Below are 25,959 nucleotides of genomic sequence, written 5' to 3'. Positions count from 1 at the left end.
ACATCGCTGATGAGCAGCACTTTGTAGGCGAGGAGGGAGGCTTGTTCAGGAACTCCATTATATCATAATTATATGGCTCTGCATCAATGTAATAAACATATGCGCTGTGATCCAACGTGAGCCATGATGTCATAAGTTTTGCGGATTCACCGTTTTGCCTGTTTATATGGAGACCATAGGAAACGGTGTTCTGAAAGATTTCCACTCTGGAAGGCGGTTTCACTTCGATGCGTTTTCACCTCCTGAGAACACCGTTCTCGTCTAAATGACAGCGCTAAACGGTACTTTATTTTGCCGTTTTTTATGAACACCATCCTCGTGTAAATAGCACCTTATATCATGTTATGTAGACAGCACTACAGTTGCATTGTATGTAGTCATAGCACGCCATAGAATATATGAATAGTATGGAGCAGTCCTGCCCCCTTTCATGACGACGCCTGGCCCAGGAAATGATTCCCGATGCATTTTTCCTCATAGACATTTCAAAAAGTATTTATTTAACCCATTCTGACCTGAGATCAGATTCTATAAACGTCTTCTACATCCTGACAGTTTTCTGAAAAAGCTATGTTTCTATGTCAGTGGTTCTTCGATTTTTCAAAAAAATAGCAGACCTACAAGCTCGTATCGCGCCACTCAGTGGCGCGCTATGAGCTTGTAGATCTGCTATTTTTCAATAGCTAAAGCATAACATGATGCTAACACCAAAATGGGTTCCCGTTCAGAATGGGTTAAACAGTAACAGACACCAGTACCTGTCTCTATTTAAACAGTAACAGACACCAGTACCTGTCTCTATTTAAACAGTAACAGACACCAGTAACAGACACCAGTACCTGTCTCTATTTAAACAGTAACAGACACCAGTAACAGACACCAGTACCTGTCTCTATTTAAACAGTAACAGACACCAGTAACAGACACCAGTAACAGACACCAGTAACAGACACCAGTACCTGTCTCTATTTAAACAGTAACAGACACCAGTAACAGACACCAGTAACAGACACCAGTACCTGTCTCTATTTAAACAGTAACAGACACCAGTAACAGACACCAGTACCTGTCTCTATTTAAACAGTAACAGACACCAGTACCTGTCTCTATTTAAACAGTAACAGACACCAGTAACAGACACCAGTATCTGGCTCTATTTCAACAGTAACAGACACCAGTAACAGACACCAGTACCTGGCTCTTCTCGGATTCGTGCTGGTCTTCCATTTCTTGCATCCTTGATTCCCATTTCCTGTCCTGGAAGAAAATTAAGGAACGTTTGATTTTGCGTTTTTTTGATTAGACCAAAACCTCCGGGCAATCAAGTTGTAATTAATTATTTATTCTACACATTTAGACACCCTCATGTTTCTATGTCGGTCGTTTTGAGTGAAAAACGTCCGCTCTGAAAGAATAATATATTCAAAGATTTGAGTGAAAAACGTTCGCTCTGAAAGAATATACATTCAAAGATTTGAGTTAAAAACGTTCGCTCTGAAAGAATATATATTCAAAGATTTGAGTTAAAAACGTTCGCTCTGAAAGAATATATATTCAAAGATTTGAGTTAAAAACGTTCGCTCTGAAAGAATATATATTCAAAGATTTGAGTTAAAAACGTTCGCTCTGAAAGAATATATATTCAAAGATTTGAGTTAAAAACGTTCGCTCTGAAAGAATAATATATTCAAAGATTTGAGTTAAAAACGTTCGCTCTGAAAGAATATATATTCAAAGATTTGAGTTAAAAACGTTCGCTCTGAAAGAATATATATTCAAAGATTTGAGTTAAAAACGTTCGCTCTGAAAGAATAATATATTCAAAGATTTGAGACACATTTTAAACGATTAAAAAAAATCACACCCGTGTGAACAGAGTGGTGCCACTCCCCTCTCTCTCTCTCTCTCTCTCTCTATCATTAGCAGGCAACAGTGTCAGCACTGTCTCACTCTCTCTCTGTTTTTTGGCACAACAGCGCCCCTACTGGTACTCATACTGACAACACATAATGTGAACGCGGACATTCCTGTTCCTTGGAGTGGTTGCACCACTCAAAAATAGCAGACCTAGAGCTTGTAGTGTGTGTCCAGTGGAAACCTCGTATGAATCTGATCTCAGGTCAGAATGGGTTAATTAAAGTGTGTGTCGTCTAACGAGTTGATGAGAACGACGGCCTCGTTATAATCACCTGGTCCTTCTCAGATTCATGCTGCACTTTGACCTCCTGCATCCTCGACTCCCACTTCCTGTCCTGGAAGGAAAAAAAGGACAGGTGTTATTAAACCTATTTAGACCTAAAGGCAGATTCTTTATTTATTTATTTTTATATATATATTTTTTTTATCCCACGATTTTGTAACCCATTTTTCACCCCTGTGTCATCATCTAATGTGATCCTGGGCTCTACACACCCTCCACCAACCTAGTCCCCATATATGGGGGACAAGGGGAGACCAACCTAGTCCCCATATATGGGGGACAAGGGGAGACCAACCTAGTCCCCATATATGGGGGACAAGGGGAGACCAACCTAGTCCCCATATATGGGGGACAAGGGGAGACCAACCTAGTCCCCATATATGGAGGACAAGGGGAGACCAACCTAGTCCCCATATATGGGGGACAAGGGGAGACCAACCTAGTCCCCATATATGGGGGACAAGGGGAGAGCAACGGACTTGAACTCATGCTTCCTTCATGCCTGAGTGTCCAAGTTGCTCCTTTACACCTGACAGGGGGGAGTTTCCCTGGTTGGACGTAGCGCGTGGAAGGAACACGTTATTCCAACCAGTTCCTTTCCCCTCCATCAGGCTGGCCAGGGGGAGGCTAAAGGCCGATTCTAAAAGAAAGAAAAAGTATATTCTAAATGAGAAAACGTTTTTCTGAAATCCCTACGTTTCTATGTCAGCGGTGCTTCGCTCTGAACGAATATATATATTCCAAGATCTGCACCACATTTTCACGATCTTAAAAAAAAAAAAAATCTGATCTACAAGCTCGTAGCATGACACCGAGTGCTCTCTCACACACACACACACACACACACACACACACACACACACACACACACACACACACACACACACACACACACACACACACACACACACACACACACACACACACACACACACACACACACACCTGCTCCTTGAGTTGCTGCTCCAGTTTGAAGATAGCATGAGTCTGTAGCTCTCTGTCCACTTCCTGGTAACACAGTGAAAAAAAAACAAAAAAAAACAACATATTTTAACATTATATTAACATATATTAACATTACCTCTCTGTCTCTACTGTCTCTCCTCTGTATTAAAGGTATATTCAGTGATTTCACTTAATTCAAATATCACTTATTTTTTTTGTTTTGTTGTGATAATCCTCCCTACTATAGAGTGTGCTGACCATATAAGGAGTTCCTCCCTGTCCCCAGTTAACCCCTGGGGGTCAAAAAACCTTAGGTTTCGTTTTTGACTCTCTATCCTGATTGGACGAAAGGCTGGGTCCCACAGCCAAAAACGAAACCTAAGGTTTTTTGAGTGAAATCACTGAATATACCTTTAACCAGTATAATATTACCTCTGTCTCTGTATTAACCAGTATAATATTACCTCTGTCTCTACTGTCTCTCCTCTGTATTAACCAGTATAATATTACCTCTGTCTCTACTGTCTCTACTGTATTAACCAGTATAATATTACCTCTGTCTCTACTGTCTCTGCTCTGTATTAACCAGTATAATATTACCTCTGTCTCTACTGTCTCTCCTCTGTATTAACCAGTATAATATTACCTCTGTCTCTACTGTCTCTCCTCTGTATTAACCAGTATAATATTACCTCTGTCTCTACTGTCTCTGTATTAACCAGTATAATATTACCTCTGTCTCTGCTGTCCTCTCTGCTGTCTCTGTCTCTGCTGTCCTGTCTCATCCAGGCTGCTTCTAGAGCCTTCAGTGCTAACCTCTACATACATCAGTATAGTGTTACCTCTCTGTGTGTGTCTCTGTCTCGGCTGTCCTCTCTGTCTCTGCTGTCTCTGTCTCTGCTGTCCTCTCTCCTCCTGTCTCTGCTGTCCTCTCTCCTCCTGTCTCTGCCGTCCTGTCTCCTCCAGGCTACTTCCAGAGCCTTCAGATGCTCCAGTTCTTTCTGCAGTTCGTTGTATTTACACTGGTGCTCTTTTTCCTGGAAAAACAAAAACCGAACCGTTCAGTTTCACTGTTCCATGACAGAAGGGTTTAGTCAGACCAGTGTGTGTCCAGTGGAAACCTCGTATGAATCTGATCTCAGGTCAGAATGGGTTAATCAGACCAGTGTGTGTCCAGTGGAAACCTCGTATGAATCTGATCTCAGGTCAGAATGGGTTAATCAGACCAGTGTGTGTCCAGTGGAAACCTCGTATGAATCTGATCTCAGGTCAGAATGAGTTAACCACTGAACTGTTCCCTGACAGAAGGGTTTAGGGTCTGAACTGTTCCATGACAGAAGGGTTTAGGTTCTGAACTGTTCCATGACAGAAGGGTTTAGGGTCTGAACTGTTCCATGACAGAAGGGTTTAGGGTCTGAACTGTTCCATGACAGAAGGGTTTAGGGTCTGAACTGTTCCATGACAGAAGGGTTTAGGTTCTGAACTGTTCCATGACAGAAGGGTTTAGGGTCTGAACTGTTCCCTGACAGAAGGGTTTAGGTTCTGAACTGTTCCATGACAGAAGGGTTTAGGGTCTGAACTGTTCCATGACAGAAGGGTTTAGGGTCTGAACTGTTCCATGACAGAAGGGTTTAGGGTCTGAACTGTTCCATGACAGAAGGGTTTAGGTTCTGAACTGTTCCATGACAGAAGGGTTTAGGTTCTGAACTGTTCCATGACAGAAGGGTTTAGGGTCTGAACTGTTCCCTACAGAAGGGTTTAGGGTCTGAACTGTTCCCTACAGAAGGGTTTAGGGTCTGAACTGTTCCATGACAGAAGGGTTTAGGGTCTGAACTGTTCTATGACAGAAGGGTTTAGGGTCTGACCTGTTCTATGACAGAAGCGTTTAGGGTCTGACCTGTTCCATGACAGAAGGGTTTAGGGTCTGACCTGTTTCATGACAGAAGGGTTTAGGGTCTGAACTGTTCCATGACAGAAGGGTTTAGGGTCTGAACTGTTCCATGACAGAAGGGTTTAGGGTCTGAACTGTTCCATGACAGAAGGGTTTAGGGTCTGAACTGTTCCATGACAGAAGGGTTTAGGTTCTGAACTGTTCCGTGACAGAAGGGTTTAGGGTCTGAACTGTTCCATGACAGAAGGGTTTAGGGTCTGAACTGTTCCATGACAGAAGGGTTTAGGGTCTGAACTGTTCCATGACAGAAGGGTTTAGGGTCTGAACTGTTCCATGACAGAAGGGTTTAGGGTCTGAACTGTTCCATGACAGAAGGGTTTAGGGTCTGAACTGTTCCATGACAGAAGGGTTTGGGGTCTGAACTGTTCCATGACAGAAGGGTTTAGGGTCTGAACTGTTCCATGACAGAAGGGTTTAGGTTCTGAACTGTTCCATGACAGAAGGGTTTAGGGTCTGAACTGTTCCATGACAGAAGGGTTTAGGGTCTGAACTGATCAACTAGTGTTTTTTTTCCGTTCTCTATAGGTTATTTTGTCTTTGTTGTTTTTCTTTCATGAGGATTATTTCTAACAACAGTATCTGTACAGTGAATCTATGAGTATACACTAGAGAGTGATCAGAATCAGAATCAGAATATCTTTATTGTCATTGTACGAGACAACAGAATTGATTTGCAATCCAGCTCAGTGCATTTAAAACAAAAGACATAATACTCTATATATAAAACACAAAATACAAACATTGAACGCATATTGCACAGTAAGTCCTTTTAGTTCATAAAGTGTCGAGTGTCAGAGTTCAAGTGTTTAGAGCTATGACTGCTCTGGGGTAGAAGCTGTCCTTCAGTCTGTTAGTCCTTGTCTTGATGACTTTATAGGGCCTCCCTGAGGGCATGAGCTGCAGCAGGTGACCTGGGTGGGATGGGTCCTTGAGGATGTCTACATATCTAAGTATACACTAGAGAGTGATATGTCTACATATCTAAGTTCCACAAGTCGAGCCTTTGCGTACGCCTGTGAGCGCATACGACGCGCTACGACAGAGATATGGACTCACCTGCTCCGCCTTGAGCAGCAGGGTCAGAGATATGGACTCACCTGCTCCGCTTTGAGCAGCAGGGTGTGCTGCTGTTGGATCAGAGATATGGACTCACCTGCTCCGCCTTGAGCAGCAGGGTCAGAGATATGGACTCACCTGCTCCGCCTTGAGCAGCAGGGTCTGCTGCTGTTGGATCAGCTGTTCCTTCAGAACCACGTTCTCCTTCCTCAGGTTCTCCACCTGGAGCCGGGAGTCGCTGTCCGACTGGACCTCTGAAACATTACAGTAATTATGTCACTAGGTTTTAGGTTTAGGTTTATTTATTTAGCATGTAGTACAAAAAATAGACAATAACATATCAAAGAACAAAAATACAACGCAAGGAAGGGAAGAAGCCAGAAGGCTTATTTGGAATCCTTTCCTGTAGGAAGAGGTCATTGGTTTAAAAGATTAAAAGTTCATAAAGAACAGTACATAAGTCTACAAAGGGGGGCAGCTGTGCAGTAAAGAAATAAAAACACAGACTGCACAAAAAACAGAAATAAACAATACAACAACAAACACACAAAAGAAAATATAACGCATCAAGGTAAAACATGTAATCTACAGAGAGGAAAAAATAAGATATTTCTTTAGATGTTTTTTGAATATTGGCAAGGATAATGAGGATTTAAGTGAGTGAGTGAGTGAGTGAGGGAGTTCCATAGATGAGAGCCTCTAAATTTGATGAAAGATTGATGTTTGGAAGTGCGACAATAGGGTCATTCAAAATGATCTCTTTGCCTTGTGTGGTATCTGTCTGGAGATCTGAAACATGACATTAATTATGTCACTATCTGAAACATGACATTAATTATGTCACTATCTGAAACATGACATTTATGTCACTATCTGAAACATTACATTAATTATGTCACTATCTGAAACATTACATTCATTATGTCACTATCTGAAACATGACTAATTATGTCACTATCTGAAACATTACATGAATTATGTCACTATCTGAAACATTACATTAATTATGTCACTTTCTGAAACATGACATTTATGTCACTATTTGAAACATTACATTAATTATGTCACTATCTGAAACATGACATTTATGTCACTATCTGAAACATTACATTAATTATGTCACTATTTGAAACATTACATTAATTATGTCACTATCTGAAACATTACATTAATTATGTCACTATCTGAAACATGACTAATTATGTCACTATCTGAAACATTACATTAACTAGAAAAAGGTTATCCACAGATCCGTGCAGTTAGAGGTAAAAACACTTTTCGGCCAGTTATAGCGCCACCTTGAGGCTGAGTTGAAATTGTTCATGTGGCATTTCGTCCTCGGCCTAGTGGGAATGTGGGTGCACAATTTCACGGAAATCACGCGATGTGTTCATGATTTGCAGCATTTTGTTTGAAACTGAGCACTCCTGTGAACTTTGGAAGCCAATCTTAACCAATCAGGATGGAGTCTGATACATCTGAAAGACCCGTTTCGTTGAATGGCTGTAGAGAGACTGTGTAGCAATTTGCGTGATGTTTGGACAAAATCTGTAGGTGTACTGTGCAAAAACTTGTTTTGCACAAAGCGGCCTCCTGGTGGCGCTATAACAGGCCGTTCTGGAAAGTTTGGGGCAGAGGTTCATGGTTGGCATCCAGCGAGTGTGTGTGCAAAATATGGCATCGACCGGGTTAACGGTGGCCGAGATTAGCTGTTCACGGACACACGGACACACGGACACACACACGGACACACGGACGGACACGCGGACGGACGGAGTGCAAAACATACTCTCCCCACATGCCTTCGGCCTGGTGGAGACAATTATGACACTATCTGAAACATTACATTAATTATGACACTATCTGAAACATGACATTAATTATGTCACTATCTGAAACATTACATTAATTATGTCACTATCTGAAACATGACATTAATTATGTCACTATCTGAAACATTACATTACCCGGTAATGATGTCACTATCTGATACATTACATTAATGATGTCACTATCTGAAACATTACATTAATTATGTCACTATCTGAAACATGACTAATTATGTCACTATCTGAAACATTACATTAATTATGTCACTATCTGAAACATTACATTAATGATGTCACTATCTGAAACATTACATTAATTATGTCACTATCTGAAACATTACATTAATTATGTCACTATCTGAAACATGACTAATTATGTCACTATCTGAAACATTACATTAATGATGTCACTATCTGAAACATTACATTAATTATGTCACTATCTGAAACATTACATTAATTATGTCACTATCTGAAACATTACATTAATTATGTTCTCCAGGTGGGATTTAACACGTTATCATCAGACATTATTACATGGCTTGGTTGAATGCTTGATTCTGATTGCTTAATTCAGCGGTGAGTTTAACCACATCGGTGGTTAAACTCCCTGTCGGTGAATTCTATCTGGACAACGACCACCTAGCCAGATGTTATCCCTTATGAAATGTATGAGGTACAGTGAGACAGCGAGGGGTTAATGAGGTACTTACGGGTGTCGTATTCATCAGGGTGTCGACGCTGCATGTGGTTCTGAAGGAAGCCGGCGTTGATGAAGCTTTTGTCACAGTGTGGACACTGAGGACAGACAGAGGACAACCTTTAGTCACACTGAGGACACTGAGGACAGACAGAGGACAACCTTTTGTCTCACTGAGGACACTGAGGCCTTCGGCCTGGTCTCCACCAGGCCAGGTCAGGTTGTGGCCTCCTGGTGGCGCTATAATAGGACAGGTCTCCACCAGGCCAGGTCAGGTCGTGGCCTCCTGGTGGCGCTATAATAGACCAATGTGAAAAGGGTGCAATTTATTCTCACGCCTCTGATATGCAATTGGATGATTTTGAGGCATTTTGTTCCAAAAATGTGTTTCGCAAAAATCCACCTGTTGGTGGCGCTATAACAGGCCAATGTGAAAAGGGAGGGATATATTCCTCAGCTTAGTAGTAAAGTGTGTGAAAGATTTCAGGTAAATTGCACGCTGCGTTCATGATTTGAGGCTTTTTGTTCAAAACGGGACAATCCTGCCAACTTTGAAAGCCAATGTTAGCCAATGAGGATGGAATACGAAATATGGGACAGATCCGCCTTGAACACATGACTATAGAGTGTGTAACGATTTGCGGGATTTTTGGACAGAATCTGGAGGAATAATATATAAAAAAGACGGCCTCCTGGTGGCGCTACAACAGGCCATTCTGGAAAATGTGGGGCAGTGGTTCATCGTTGGCATCCGGGGAGTGTGCGCGCAAAATGTGGCATCGACCGGGTTAACGGTGCCGGAGATTAGCTGTTCACAGACGGACGGACGGATGGACGGAGTGCAAAACATACTCTCTCCCAATGCCTTGGGCCTGGTGGAGACAATAAAACATACTCTCTCCCCATGCCTTCGGCCTGGTGGAGACAATAAAACATACTCTCTCCCCATGCCTTCGGCCTGGTGGAGACAATAAAACATACTCTCTCCCCATGCCTTCGGCCTGGTGGAGACAATAAAACACACTCTCTCCCCATGCCTTCGGCCTGGTGGAGACAATAAAACATACTCTCTCCCCATGCCTTCGGCCTGGTGGAGACAATAAAACATACTCTCTCCCCATGCCTTCGGCCTGGTGGAGACAATAAAACATACTCTCTCCCCATGCCTTCGGCCTGGTGGAGACAATAAAACATACTCTCTCCCCATGCCTTCGGCCTGGTGGAGACAATAAAACATACTCTCTCCCCGTGCCTTCGGCCTGGTGGAGACAATAAAACATACTCTCTCCCCATGCCTTCGGCCTGGTGGAGACAATCATTAACCCATTCTGGGCGGGAACCCCTTTTGGTGTTTTAAGCATTATGTTATAATTTAGCTATTGAAAAAAAGCGAGCTTGTATTGAAAAAAAACGAGCTTGTATGTCTGCTATTTTTGAAAAATCGTGAAAATGTGCCTCAAATCTTTGAATATATATTGTTACAGAGTGAACATTTTAACTAAAATCTTTGCTTGCTTGACTAGTATTAAATGACTATAGTACTTAATGACTAGTATTAAAATGTTAGTCTTTTTGTGTCCAATGTAGTTATGTTAACATTTCATAAAGTTAACACAACTATAACTAAATGCATTTGCATACTTTTCAGGATTCCATTTAAAAAATAGCAAAAAATAATCTGGTTTTCAATTCAAATATAGCAAAAATAGCTGATCTACAAGCTGTAGATCAGCTATTTTTGCTACGACAGTAATATGCAATATATTGGCCCTCTGGAGTGATTGTGGAAATATAGTGGCCCTCGCCATCGTCAAAGTTGCCCACCACTGGTCTATATCTAAGGCTCTGCTCCTAGCAACCCTGCTGTCACCAAACACTACAGCTGTTTCCATGACAACCACTGGGTCAGCTCCCCTACACACACGCTTGACTAGAGGAACACAGACAGGCAGGCAGGCAGGAAGGCAGACAGGCAGACAGACAGACAGACTTGCAGGCAGGCAGGCAGGCAGGCAGGCAGGCAGACAGACAGACAGGCAGGCAGGCAGACAGGCAGGCAGGCAGGCAGGCAGGCAGACAGACAGGCAGGCAGGCAGGCAGGCAGGCATATCTACGCGTTATAGATCTGTGCTATAAATAGGTGAAGTGAAACTAGAGCGACCCCCGGAATGATTTGAAATGCAAATGATTTGAAATGCAAATGATTCCAGGAGAATTATTTCCATTTAGACCCGAGGATGAGGCTTCTAAGTCAGATAGTTTTCTGAAGAATGTTTCTATATCAGTGGTTCTCAAACAGAATTACATGTAATTGGCCTCAGACCCCATCTGAAAATACTCTGTTCCAGGGGAAAATCCTTCAAAAGAGTTTGAGAAATGTTGAATAATTGAACTTCTTTTTTTTAAAGCTTGAAATTAATCCACTGATTTAGAAGCCTGTGAAATTCTTAAAGGGTTAAAAGGGTGGGTGGGGGGAGGGGGCAGTGACATCATAATTTTGTAAGTGGATTAAAAACAAACTGACACCATCTGTTCTGGAGCTGTAAAACCAAACGCACCCTATCTGTTCTGGAGATGAAAAAACACTCTTTTACTAAAACTACAACATGACGTCACTGAGCCGCGGTGGTAAGAGACTCACCGCTCACCCAAACACATCTCTCTGTTTTTACTAAAACTACAACATGACGTCACTGAGCCGCGGTGGTAAGAGACTCACCTCTCACCCCAAACACATCTCTCTGTTTTTACTAAAACTACAACATGACGTCACTGAGCCGCGGTGGTAAGAGACTCACCTCTCACCCCAAACACACCTCTCTGTTTTTACTAAAACTACAACATGACGTCACTGAGCCGCGGTGGTAATAGACTCACCTCTCCCCCAAACACACCTCTCTGTTTTTACTAAAACTACAACATGACGTCACTGAGCCGCGGTGGTAAGAGACTCACCGCTCACCCAAACACACCTCTCTGTTTTTACTAAAACTACAACATGACGTCACTGAGCCGCGGTGGTAAGAGACTCACCTCTCACCCCAAACACATCTCTCTGTTTTTACTAAAACTACAACATGACGTCACTGAGCCGCGGTGGTAAGAGACTCACCGCTCACCCCAAACACATCTCTCTGTTTTTACTAAAACTACAACATGACGTCACTGAGCCGCGGTGGTAAGAGACTCACCGCTCACCCATACACATCTCTCTGTTTTTACTAAAACTACAACATGACGTCACTGAGCCGCGGTGGTAAGAGACTCACCGCTCACCCCAAACACACCTCTCTGTTTTTACTAAAACTACAACATGACGTCACTGAGCCGCGGTGGTAAGAGACTCACCGTTCACCCAAACACATTTTTCTGTTTTTACTAAAACTACAACATGTCACTGAGCCGCGGTGGTAAGAGACTCACCAGATCTACAAGCTCATAGCGCGCCACCGAGTGGCGCACTACGAGCTTGTAGGTCTGCTATTTTTGAAAAATCGAAGAACGACTGACATTTTTTTAGAATCTGATCTCAGGTCAGAATGGGTTAATCAGACCAGTGTGTGTCCAGTGGAAACCTCGTATGAATCTGATCTCAGGTCAGAATGGGTTAATCAGACCAGTGTGTGTCCCAGTGGAAACCTGGTATGAATCTGATCTCAGGTCAGAATGGGTTAATCAGACCAGTGTGTGTCCAGTGGAAACCTGGTATGAATCTGATCTCAGGTCAGAATGGGTTAATTACCTTCCTGTTGCTGACGACCCCCGGGGCGAACATGCTCTGCTGCGTCCTGATGATCTTCTCCCTCTGCTCCAGCTCGGCCAGCAGCTCGCGGGTCTTCGTCTCGCGTCTCCGCTGCGCCGCCTTGCTCTTGTCGCGCTGCGCGGCTAGCTGCGCGCGCTGCGCCTCCTCCCGCGCCTTCTGGCCCGCGGCTAGCTCCTCGCGGCCGCGCTCCGCCGCCTCCGCTCGCTCCTCCGTGGCCTGTTGTGGCGGGATGACGAAACGAACTGGACGTTTGTTTTTCGTTCATTTTTGGTTCATGATGTAGGCGTTTTATATCAGACTCTTGAAAAAATATATATTATTATTTTTTATTAAAAAAAATAAAATAAAAAAAGAACCACCATTCTTCTGTGCGTTAGAATCTGGTCTCAGGTCAGAATGGGTTAAACTATGAATATAATCTTTATATTTACAGGACCCCCCAAACAGTGTTGTTTTTGGCAGCAAATTTCGATTTTAGTCTAGTCATAGTCTTTGGACTGAAACTTCATTTAGTTTTAGTCACATTTTAGTCACCTGGAAATGTCTTTTAGTCGACTAAATCTACAGGTGATTTAGTCGACTAAAATGTATTTTGGCGGGTCTTGATGCCGTTGTAATGAGTGTTTTTACACTTGCTGAAAATAGCCGATCTACAAGCTCACAACGCGTCGCACCGCGACGCTTTGTAGATCTGCTATTTTCAGCATGCAACCAAAGTGTAAAATGAGTTATACTGGATCTCTTGTCCACTAGTCCCTTCCTAACATTTTAGTCTAGTTTTTATTTGTCGACGAAATTGTCAGTATATTTAGTCTTAGTTTTAGTCATCATAGCTTAGTTTTCATTTAGTTTCCATTTGTTTTTGTCAGTGGAAAAAGTTAGTCGACGAACATTTTTCGTCTTAGTTTTAGTCGACGAAAACAACACTGCCCCCAAAACCCCCCAAATGGGGGGGTCCCCCTTGTGTACCTGCAGGTTGTACAGTTAATCAGACCAGTGTGTGTCCAGTGGAAACCTCATATGAATCTGATCTCAGGTCAGAATGGGTTAATCAGACCAGTGTGTGTCCAGTGGAAACCTCGTATGAATCTGATCTCAGGTCAGAATGGGTTAAACTATGAATATAATCTTTATATTTACAGCACCCCTAAACCCCCATGGGGGGGTCCCCCTCCCCGTGTACCTGCAGGTTTACAGTTAAACTATGAATATAATCTTTATATTTACAGGACCCCTAAACCCCCATGGGGGGGTCCCCCTCCCCGTGTACCTGCAGGTTGCGGGCCAGGAAGGCCTGGCAGTGCAGCAGCCACTCCACGGTGAGCTGGGCCAGGCGGAACAGCTTGAGCAGCGTCGGGTCCACGGCGGCCTGGCAGCGCTCGCAGCGCTCCGCCTCCACGCTGCAGAACGTCACCGCGTTCACGTGGCGCTGCAGGGCCTCCACGTCCACCTCGGAGACCACGCGCTCGATGCTGAGGCCCCCCAGGCCCCGCCAGTCCACCGGCTCCCTGCGCGACTGGAACCTGAAGACATGACATGTACAGGATGGTGTTTAGAGACCACTGAGGCCCCCCAGGCCCCAGGATCCCTGCGCGACTGGAACCTGAATACATGACATGTACAGGATGGTATTTAGACACCACTGAGGCCCCCCAGGCCCCAGGATCCCTGCGCGACAGGAACCTGAATACATGACATGTACAGCATGGTATTTAGAGACCACTGAGGCCCCCCCAGGCCCCCCCAGTCCACGGGCTCCCTGCGCGACTGGAACCTGACAGAGATATGACATGTACAGGATGGTATTTAGCCCCATACAGTATGTGCCCTATACGCTCATTCTGTAGCTCCGAGTTGATGAGGTCACACACTGGGCCCCTCCCACCGCGGTTCAGAAACGGCGCACGTTTCCACAATACACGCTTCTTACCCTTTTCGCCACAATGAATCCAAAACGTGAAGGGGCAGAAAGGGTTTACACTAATTCAAACTTAATAACAACGCCAAAGAAAATCCAACTAGCCATTTGAACTGAGCCTTTACGTCCCGTCTTTTGTCAGTCGCTTCCATGTTTTTCAAGGAAGTTGAAAAGCTTTAGCGCCTCCCCTGGTCGAAAATTTTCAACTGACTTCAGTTCACTCGACATGCACGCTTTGGTTATTTTTGAATTGGAATCCTGAAAAGTTACTTTTATAGAATTTCAAATGCATTTAGTTATAGTTATGTTAACTTTATGAACTGTTAACATAACTACAGTGGACACAAAAAGACATTAACATTTTAGTACTAGTCATTTAATACTAGTCATGAAGTAATTCAAGCGGGTTTTGGAATTGTAAACAGCTGCAATCAGTACTATATCAGTATTCTGATATTAACATGCGGGCCACATTAAGTGAAGGTGGGGGGCCGCATGTGGCCCCCGGGCCGCCAGTTGCCCACCCCTTATACAGGATGGTATTTAGAGAACACGGCTTCGATGCTGAGCAAAAAAACAAAAAACATACGTCGTTTCGACCGAATCGACGTATGTTTTTTGCCTGCCTGTCGCTTGTAGATCGGCTATTTTTGGCTACGACAGTGCAACATAGTACAATCCTGTTCTTTCATATATAAATGCACTTAAAGGATCACTTCGCCACTATTACATGGCCTTTGTCATGCTTTAGTATGATATCCGTTCATGAAAACAAAAATAATTTTTAGATTTGATAAAACCGCTGCGGAGAACAAGTCATGTAATTAGCCGAGGCACGGTAATATCATTTCCTACAATACCCACAGTGCATTGCGCGACAGACAGACCGGCACTGGGAGACAGTGAGGCAGCCCCTTAGGGGCAGCCACCCAGGAGGAACCTGAAAGTTTCTCGTGTTTGTTGTTGAAAGCGATAGAAGTAATAATAATAGCTAATATTTAGCGGTAGTAATAGTAACAGCAGTAGTGGTGGTATAGTAGTTAGTAGTCTCTGGTAGTAAGTAAGTAGCGTAATAGTAGTGATTTCGAACGTGCGCACTGCTGCGCAGCGTCCGACTCGAAATTCCACTGGCTGGCTTTGTTTTTAGAACTATGAAGTACAGATGCAATCCCAGCTGTACTCAAACCACTTTGAGTGTGCAGTGAACATTTCACCAACGCAGATATCTTCCAGTTCGACCGCAATCTAATGGAATAATTGACGCGGAACATCATCATCGAAGCATAAGTTGCAGAACAGAGGTATGTCGTAATAAACTAAATAAGCTACAATGCTGTGTACACCAGACACTGAATGAATGGCGATTGCAATGCATTACAGGAGACCACATGCATTTCCTTTCAAAATACATGGTTGTTGTTACACGTGGTTGTTGTGATGTTTATAAATTAATTTGACATACCGAGTGTCTGATGCTTACAGCTAAAGAGCTTTTTTGCTTCCACCATTTTACTAGCTTGTACATTTGCTATTTAAAAAAATTTGCTAAAATGAAAAACCTTATTGTTTACCATATTGTCTCATGATTGGTCAGAGGCACATAATTGCATAATACTTTATTTGATGCAGGAGCTGGTGGCTGTCTTCGACTCAAGAGATGAAGAAGTGGCTTTCAAGGAACTCCCAAGTATACAGTATATTATATAGATATACAATTTACTTTGTATGTTGCTATTGAACACAATCTGTATTGATAAATCAATGTGATCTCATTTTTAAATATTAGACATGTACTACTCCTAAGCCTTTACCAATATGGTTGTGCTTTTACTGAAGTACATTTTTAATTCTGGACTTTTACTTGTAACAGAATATTTCTATATAGCAATATTATGTTGATCCTTTTTATTCTGGGATTCTTGCACACTGTCCGATTTTTGTAATCTGAGTAGGAGGACAAACTTTGCCTGTGTGGCCTTGTTTTTTAAACCCTATGTTACAGTACAATAAAACACATTCACTGACAAAGTCACACTTATTGTCTCCACCAGGCTGACAATATTCATCCTCCCTTAATTCAGCCGTACCACTCTTAGCCAGTTCTCCATAAAAGTCAGAGGTTCTTTACTCTGGAATTCACACATACTTATTGCCAACTCCTCATCTTCACTCTGTAACTTTAATCATAGATTGAGGGCCAGCCTCTTGAAGCAACCATCTCCACTTGATTCTAACGTAATGTAGCCTTATTGTGCATACTCAGACATACTCGGACTCAGACACGCGCACACGCACACGCACACACACACACACACACACACACACACACACACACACACACACACACACACACACACACACACACACACACTTCACAAGTGTAAATAATGTATTTCTTGTTGTTTTTGTTATTTTCCATACCTATGTTTGATTACTTTGTCTTACTATTTGTATATTATCTTTGGTGAGAACCACATATAAGGTTTCATTTCTCACCTGCACACACTTCTCTTTTATCGATGTTACCTTTTTTTGTACTGTTTTTATTGTGCGAATAAACTAAACTAAACTAAATGTGCACTGTGGCCCCTCGGGAGTGAGAAATAACGGCCCTTTCCATCTTCAAAGTTGCCCACCCGGCAGTGTTGTTTTTGGCAGCAAAATTTCGAAATGTAGTTTTAGTCATAGTCTTTGGACTGAAACTTCATTTCGTTTTAGTCACATTTCAGTCACCTGGAAATGTGTTAGTCTAGTTTTAGTCGACAAAATGTCATAAGATTTTAGTCGACTAAATCTACAGGTGATTTAGTCGACTAAAATGTGTTTTGGCGGGCCTTGATGCCGTCGTAATGAGTGTTTTTACACTTGCTGAAAATAGCTTCTTGTAGAGATCTTGTAGATCTGCTATTTTCAGCATGCAACCAAGTGTAAAATGACTTATAGTGGATCTCTTGTCCACTAGTCCCTTCCTAACATTTTAGTCTAGTTTTTAATTTGTCAACGAAATTGTCAGTATATTTAGTCTTAGTTTTAGTCATCGTAGCTTAGTTTTCATTTAGTTTTAGTTTTCGTCAGTGAAAAAAGGTAGTCGACGGACATTTTTCGACTTAGTTTTAGTCGACGAAAACAACACTGCACACAACAACACATGGAACCAAATGGACCAATCACAGGTCCGTAACCCACCTGAAGGGGGCGGCGCCGCCGGCGCTGGAGGGCGGGGTCATGCTGGCTGGAGGGGCGGAGGAGTAGTAGCCTTTGGATGACGATTGGCTGAGAGGAGAGTGGAGCAGGGAGGGGGGCGTGGTCCCCGAGGGGGGGTCCCCGGGGGGGCCGGGGGAGGGGTAGGCGTAGAACACACCGTCACGGAATGGCTGGGAGAGAGAGAGAGAGAGAGAGAGATCAGAAGACAAGAGGCAGGATTTAGGATAAAGACAGTACAGTACAGCACAGCACAGCACAGTACAGTACAGTACAGTACAGCACAGTACAGCACAGCACAGCACAGCACAGCACAGTATATATATTTTTAAATACATTTTGGAGAAATAAATAGCTCATATGCAATGTGAAATGCCACCTAATTCTTAATCCTTTTCCTTGTCTTTATTATGGGCCAACTTGTGAAAGCTGCATGCTTTTATTGTGAAAAGGGTCTCAGTTCTCACAGCCTGCATATCTCCACGTGCTAAACATAGCTGATCGACAATCTCACAACGCATTCAGTCCAATTCTAACCAAAGATCCTGTGTTCCGTCGCTAGTCGCGGTAGAATTAATCATGCCTCACGTTGTTGTCGATCGCCTCAAGAGTGTTTTGGCTACATTTAGCTACTTCAGCCACATCCGGGATAACATCCGGTCTGTCGCTAAAGGTGCTGCGCTGCTATAAATCGCTGGGAGCTCTGATTTAATGGATTAAATAACCTCTGATTTAATGGATTAAATAACCTCTGATTTAATTGATTAAATAACCTCTGATTTAATGAATTAAATAACCTCCGATTTAATGAATTAAATAACCTCTGATTTAATGGATTAAATAACCTCTGATTTAATGGATTAAATAACCTCTGATTTAATGGATTAAATAACCTGTGATGTAATGAATTAAATAACCTGTGATTGAATGAATTAAATAAACTCTGATTGAATGAATCAAATAACCTTTGATTTAATGAATTAAATAACCTCTGATTGAATTAATTAAATAACCTTTGATTGAATGAATTAAATAACCTCTGATTGAATTAATTAAATAACCTCTGATTGAATTAATTAAATAACCTTTGATTGAATGAATTAAATAACCTCTGATTGAATTAATTAAATAACCTCTGATTGAATTAATTAAATAACCTTTGATTGAATGAATTAAATAACCTCTGATTGAATTAATTAAATAACCTCTGATTTAATTAATTAAATAACCTTTGATTGAATTAATTAAATAACCTCTGATTGAATTAATTAAATAACCTCTGATTGAATGAATCAAATAACCTTTGATTGAATGAATCAAATAACCTGTGATTTAATGAATTAAATAACCTCTGATTTAATGAATTAAATAACCTCTGATTGAATTAATTAAATAACCTCTGATTGAATGAATCAAATAACCTTTGATTGAATGAATCAAATAACCTGTGATTTAATGAATTAAATAACCTCTGATTTAATGAATTAAATAACCTCTGATTGAATTAATTAAATAACCTCTGATTGAATTAATTAAATAACCCCGGGCGTTCGGGGGGTTGTTTTAAATGTGGACGACACGGCGATGACGAAGCATTGTTTACAACAGGGACCCCCCTTTTCAATTAATCAGGTCAGCCACAACAACACCACCATGATCATCTCTACCTATTATCCCTGCATCTGCTCTGAGTCCATGATACCACCACCATGATCATCTCTACCTATTATCCCTGCATCTGCTCTGAGTCCATGATACCACCACCATGATCATCTCTACCTATTATTCCTGCATCTGCTCTGAGTCCATGATACCACCACCATGATATCTCTACCTATTATTCCTGCATCTGCTCTGAGTCCATGATACCACCACCATGATCATCTCTACCTATTATTCCTGCATCTGCAGAGTCCATTTAGAGCAGATCAGAGACGCGACGGCAGCGGTGTCTCTGTCCATCTGACCATGTCTGTCTCCTCTGTCCTTACCATGTCTGTCTCCTCTGTCCTTACCATGTCTGTCTCCTCTGTCCTTACCATGTCTGTCTCCTCTGTCCTTATGACCATGTCTGTCTCCTCTGTCCTTACCATGTCTGTCTCCTCTGTCCTTACCATGTCTGTCTCCTCTGTCCTTATGACCATGTCTGTCTCCTCTGTCCTTACCATGTCTGTCTCCTCTGTCCTTATGACCATGTCTGTCTCCTCTGTCCTTACCATGTCTGTCTCCTCTGTCCTTACCATGTCTGTCTCCTCTGTCCTTACCATGTCTGTCTCCTCTGTCCTTACCATGTCTGTCTCCTCTGTCCTTACCATGTCTGTCTCCTCTGTCCTTATGACCATGTCTGTCTCCTCTGTCCTTACCATGTCTGTCTCCTCTGTCCTTACCATGTCTGTCTCCTCTGTCCTTACCATGTCTGTCTCCTCTGTCCTTACCATGTCTGTCTCCTCTGTCCTTACCATGTCTGTCTCCTCTGTCCTTAGTCCTTACCATGTTTGTCTCCTCTGTCCTTATGACCATGTCTGTCTCCTCTGTCCTTAGTCCTTACCATGTCCGATGGCTCCTATCCTCCTGGCTGTGAAGAGGACATTTATCCTCCTGGCTGTGAAGAGGACATGTTATCCTTCTGTGTGGAGAATTAATTTATTCTCTGCGTGCCGAATTAGATTGACGGCGTCCTCCCGTGTGTAGAACCAACGTATGGACGCGTTCTTCTTCTGTGTGGAGAACGTAGAAGCCTTCTTCTCTCTATCTGTGTGTGTGTGTGTGTGTGTGTGTGTGTGTGTGTGTGTGTGTGTGTGTGTGTGTGTGTGTGTGTGTGTGTGTGTGTGTGTGTGTGTGTGTGTCTCTCTCTCTCCCTCTCTCTCTGTCTCTGTGTCCTCTGTGTCTCTGTGTATCTGTCTCTGTCTCTGTCTCTCTCTGTCTCTCTCTGTCTCTCTCTCTCTCTCTCTCTCTCTCTCTCTCTCTCTCTCTCTCTCTCTCTCTACAGTGAGTGAATGCAGCTCTATCTATCTATATACTGTAAAAGCGAGCAGGTTTTCTGCCTCTGTGTTCTGTTCTCTCTACAGAGCGTCAGAGCGTCCTTCCTTTCTGTCACCATACCGGTTACCATGGAGACCGAAACAAGCGTCCCTCCCTCGGGTACACACACACACGGGCACGCGCGCACGCGCACGCACACACACACACACACAGGGGAAGGGAACTCCCCCTGGGGAGACATAATGTTGTCCAAACACAGCCTCTAATGATCTACTACAACGCTTCAGACCTAAAGAATTGAACATGGTGGAGCCTGTAGTAATGTAAACCAGTAGTAATGTAAACCTGTCTAAAGACTTATAGCATGTTATGTAGACAGCACTATAATTGCATTGTATATAGTCATAGCACGTCATAGCACATATGTATAGCATAGTAGTATATATATATATAGCTTCATTATATAGATATTCCACTGTTACGTTCTTAGCTTACGCATGTTTCATGATAAATGTTTTTATGTGATGTATTCCCATGCTTTTTTGTTCTTGCTTAATGTAAGTCGCTCTGGATTTAAGAGCGTCTGCTAAATGACTAAATTGTAAATTGTAATGCTTTATGGTTTCTGTAGTAATGTGCTTTACATTACTACAGAAACCGTAAAGCATTAGACTGGTTAATTTAGTTAAATTACTCTAATGCTTTATGGTGTCGTCCACTCACAGTTAACAGGTTTTTGTATCGAGTTGTGCTTAATGAAATGTACTGTAATTTCTGCAAATAAACACTTCAAATCAATCAAACGTTAAACCTAGTATTAAACATTTCCATGTAATTCACCCTGACAGTGTATTTACAAATGGAATCAAATGGACCCTTAGCCTACTTAGCGTTAGAACCTGTATTAACCAAATGGACCCTTAGCCTACTTAGTAATATAAACCAGTCTAAACCTATTATTAAACATTTCCATGTAATTCACCCTGACAGTGTATTTATGAATGGAACCAAATGGACCCTTAACCTACTTAGCGTTAGAACCTGTATTAACCAAATGGACCCTTAGCCTACTTAGCGTTAGAACCCGTGTTAACCAAATGGACCCTTAGCCTACTTAGCGTTAGAACCCGTATTAACCAAATGGACCCTTAGCCTACTTAGCGTTAGAACCCGTGTTAACCAAATGGACCCTGAATTCCTGTTCTGTTCTTTAAAGGAGAATTCCATGCTAGAAGGCTTTCTTACCTTTATTTGTACTTTATTTGTGTACGTCCCCACCAAAGAGGTCCAGGTGTTATTTTGTGCAAAAAGTGCATTATTGGCTATTTCCCCTACCATAAACCCTCAATGAATTGCATTGAAATGGCATTGAATTGAATGGGGCTATGGGGTGTTGTCGCTCAAAAATAACAATAAATTGTATATATCCTCTCTTCATAATGTAAATAGTATCCCGAGCGGCACACTTTACGTATTTTGATGGAAATAAGCGAATTAGCACAAAAACCCAACCCCCATTGAGGGCTTATATTAGGGGAAATAGCCAATAAGGACCTTTTGCACAAAATAACACCTGGACCTCTTTGGTGGGGACGTAACGACTACAAAGAAAGGTAAGAAAGCCTTCTAGCATGGAATTCTCCTTTAACGATATAGAAGTGTATTTGTACGTCTCTAAATGTTTTTATGAATTGAACATGGTGGACCCTCTTGTAAACAAGTGTAATGCTTAATTGGGTCGTCCACTCACAGTTAACAGTCTTTGTATTGAGTTTGTGCTTGAAATGCATACTGTAATTCTACAAACTGTTAATAAATATTTCAATCAATCAATCAAGCCTACTTAGTCGTTAGAAGAACCCATATTAACCAAATGGAATCTGCAGGATCATGGCATGTGTTTTCGTGATACAACAGGCATGTCACTCAGTACACACTGACACACACAATACACACACACACACACACACACACACACACACACACACACACACACACACACACACACACAGTGGTGTTTAAACTACAACTCTACTACTACAACTTGTTAAACTGCAGATTGTTTGCGACACCGCACCGTATCGTCCTCTGGACTACCGCTTGCCGCTTGGAGAGAATGTTTTTGGTTTTCCAAAGTCCCAGGACTGAACTAGCTCTGGTCCATAGCTCTAATGCGTTTCATTTAGAGCTATGGACCAGAGCTAGGACTGAACTATAGCTCTGGTCCATAGCTCTAATGCGTTTCATTTAGAGCTATGGACCAGAGCTATAGACCGATTCCGTAGCGGGTCTCATGGTCGCAGCCTACGTATTTCCTGTAGGCGGACTCGACGTAGCTGAGGGGGTAAAACCCTCACCAGGCGCACCTCTTCCACTACAGTGAACGGCAGAGTGACTGATGTTAGTTTGCCTCAAACTTTACTCCTTTACCTGCTTTTTTACTAACACTAACAGTACAAAGATGCCCAGAACATCGAGATGAACCTGTGTAGTTTATGGCTGCTCCAACAGTAGTGGCAACATAAAAAAAAAAAAAAAACGGAATGTCTAATATTCACCGCGGTGGCGGAGACAAGAGCCATTGAGTAATGGTTGAGACGAAGCAGTGAAAGATACATAACGCCAGTCTTACCCAATACCAAATATTTCTGTTTTATTAACACAAGGCTGCTGTACTTTATACCTCATACTTTAAATGCTTAGTATGAGGTATAAAATACAGCAGCCTTGTGTTCATAAAACAGAAAGATTGGGTATTGGGTAAGACTGAAATTATGTATCTTTCAGGACCCTTCACTGCTTTGTCTCAACCATTATGGCTCTGGTCTCAGCCACCACGGTGGATATTTTGACATTCAGTTTTTTTATTTTTTATGTTGCCACTACTGATGGAGCAGCCATAAACTACACAGGTTCATCTCGATGTTCTGGGCATCTTTGTAATGTTAGTGTTAGTAAAAAAAAAGGTAAAGGAGTAAAGTTTGAGGCAAACTAACATCAGTCACTCTGCCGTTCACTGTAGTGGAAGAGGTGCGCCTGGTGAGGGTTTTACCCCCGCAGCTACGCCGAGTCCGCCTACAGGAAATACGTAGACTGCGACCATGAGACCCGCTACGGAATCGGTCTATAGGACTGAACTAGCTCTGGTCCATAGCTCTAATGCGTTTCATTTGGAGCTATGGACCAGAGCTATAGGACTGAACTAGCTCTGGTCCATAGCTCTAATCTCTAATGCGTTTCATTTGGAGCTATGGACCAGAGCTATAGGACTGAACTAGCTCTGGTAAATAGCTCTAATGCGTTTCATTAGAGCAGTGTTGTTTTTGGCAGCAAATTTCTATTAGTATTACGACTACGACTATTAGTTTAGTCGTAGTCTTTGGACTGAAACGTCATTTAGTTTTAGTCACATTTTAGTCACCTGGAATGTCTTAGTGTTAGTCTAGTTTTTCGACTAAATGTCATAAGATTTTAGTCGACTAAATCTAGTTGATTTAGTCGACTAGTATTTTGGTGGGTCTTGATGCCGTCGTAATGAGTGTTTTTACACTTGCTGAAATTAGCTGATCTACAAGCTCACAACGCGTTGCGGATCAGCTAATTTCAGCATGCAACCAAGTGTAAAATGACTTATACTGGATCTCTTGTCCACTAGTCCCTTCCTAACATTTTAGTCTAGTTTTTATTTGTTGACGAAATTGTCAGTATATTTAGTCTTATAGTTTTAGTCATCGTAGCTTAGTTTTCATTTAGTTTCCATTTATTTTCGTCAGTGGGAAAAGGTAGTCGACGAACATTTTTCATCTTAGTTTTAGTCGACGAAAACAACACTGCATTAGAGCTATGGACCAGAGCTAGGACTGAACTATAGCTCTGGTCCATAGCTCTAATGCGTTTAATTTAGAGCTATGGAGCAGAGCTAGGACTGAACTAGCTCTGGTCCTTTATTAATGGAGCTATATGAATCAGAGCTAGGACTGAACTGAACTAAAGTCAAACTAAACATGCTCCAACTCGCTCTGACCGAGGAGGAGAAAATGCATCCTTCCCTCCATAATAACATCCCAGATTAAAGACACAGATAATATGCTAACAGCGAGCAGCCTGGACATGGTCGCTGTTTAAACGTTATACAAACATCTTAAATGTCAACCAGCAGGGCATGAGGCAGACTATGAAGAAATGTTGTTCAACTTTCAACATTACTTAATAAGGTTTGTTTTATTATAATTAAATAAAAAACAGTTCCTCCAACCAAACCATTTGTTTGGGTTTTGGAGCCGTTATAGACAAGTCTGTCCGTTTAAGGAATCGGTTAGGATTGCATGCTGGAAAATAGCTGATCTACAAGCTCACAACGCGTCGCGTTGTGAGCTTGTAGATCGGCTATTTTCCACGGACGGGGTTAAGCTAACGGACAGTTTGAACAAAAACTCCTCCAACTTTTTAGGCTACACCTCAGAGTAGTACCGCCCGGTGTGTGTCTGCGTTCAAACTAAACTAAACACATCACTACAACTACAACTACAACACGAACACATGTGTTATAGTTTATAAAAAAATAATTGGAGTTGAAACGAAGCGCTTTGAAGTTTAAACTCACCATGTTGTGTTGTTGTTTTGGGGGAGAGAAACAGGGGGAGACGTTACTTTACAGAATGAACTGGGCTCCACATTCCTAAAGCCTGCTTAGAGGAGGGGGGAGGAGAGGAGGGGGGAGGGGACACGCGCGCGCACACACACACACACACACACACACACACACACACACAAAGGCGCGCGCGCGCACACACACACACCCCCACAGTAAATATATGGAAGTAAAAATATGACATTATTCGGCACACAATTTCAATTCAATTCAAAGGGCTTTATTATAAATAAATATATGAATAAATATATAAATAAATATATAATAATATATAATAAATAAATATATAAATAAATATATGGAAGTAAAAACATGACATTATTCGGCACACACTTCAATTCAATTCAATTCAAAGGGCTTTATCAGCATGAAAAAACATACGTTTACATTCTGCCAAAGCAGAATACAACAATACAGCAATGCAATCAAAACAAAAATGATGTACATTTGAAGGTCAGAATCTACAATAGATCAAATTCTATGTACCAAGGTCATTCAATGCAGGTATAGTGCAGGAATATTATACACAATGACCCCTTTTCCACCAGTTGGTTCCCAGTGGGAACCGGTTCAGTTCTTTTTGGTTTTTAGTCCATGAGCCAAGCTCCAAAATTGGTGGGCAAACTATACCCTATATTAAATTGTTTATAGGATCAATACAAGTAAATTAATACATGATAACCCTTCCACAGTAGTAGCTTTTTCATGTTTTTGATTATTTTGCATATTTTCCTACATAATTCCTCATTTGCATATTTAAAAA

At 42.0% G+C, this 25,959-nt stretch overlaps 1 protein-coding gene across 1 annotated transcript in view; it reads right to left on the bottom strand.

The window, feature by feature from the left end:
- The window catches only part of dzip1 (DAZ interacting zinc finger protein 1), a gene marked incomplete at both ends in the record, with an annotated part of 38,441 nt that extends 20,402 nt beyond the window's left edge, over window positions 1–18,039 (bottom strand). The window contains 10 exons of the mRNA XM_083777630.1: window positions 1,195–1,257; window positions 2,190–2,252; window positions 3,146–3,208; window positions 3,988–4,182; window positions 6,291–6,406; window positions 8,695–8,779; window positions 12,424–12,660; window positions 13,715–13,967; window positions 17,549–17,736; window positions 18,031–18,039. Coding sequence (XP_083633756.1) covers window positions 1,195–1,257; window positions 2,190–2,252; window positions 3,146–3,208; window positions 3,988–4,182; window positions 6,291–6,406; window positions 8,695–8,779; window positions 12,424–12,660; window positions 13,715–13,967; window positions 17,549–17,736; window positions 18,031–18,039 — 1,272 coding nt within the window. The remainder of the gene's footprint in view (window positions 1–1,194; window positions 1,258–2,189; window positions 2,253–3,145; window positions 3,209–3,987; window positions 4,183–6,290; window positions 6,407–8,694; window positions 8,780–12,423; window positions 12,661–13,714; window positions 13,968–17,548; window positions 17,737–18,030) is intronic.
- Between the last annotated feature and the right edge of the window lie 7,920 nt (window positions 18,040–25,959).

Source organism: Protomyctophum parallelum (assembly GCF_964188405.1).
Source record: "Protomyctophum parallelum genome assembly, chromosome: 12".
In the NCBI taxonomy this organism is placed as follows: domain Eukaryota; kingdom Metazoa; phylum Chordata; class Actinopteri; order Myctophiformes; family Myctophidae; genus Protomyctophum; species Protomyctophum parallelum.
Note: the sequence above shows the minus strand (reverse complement) of the source record. Positions and strands in the feature narration are given on the sequence as shown.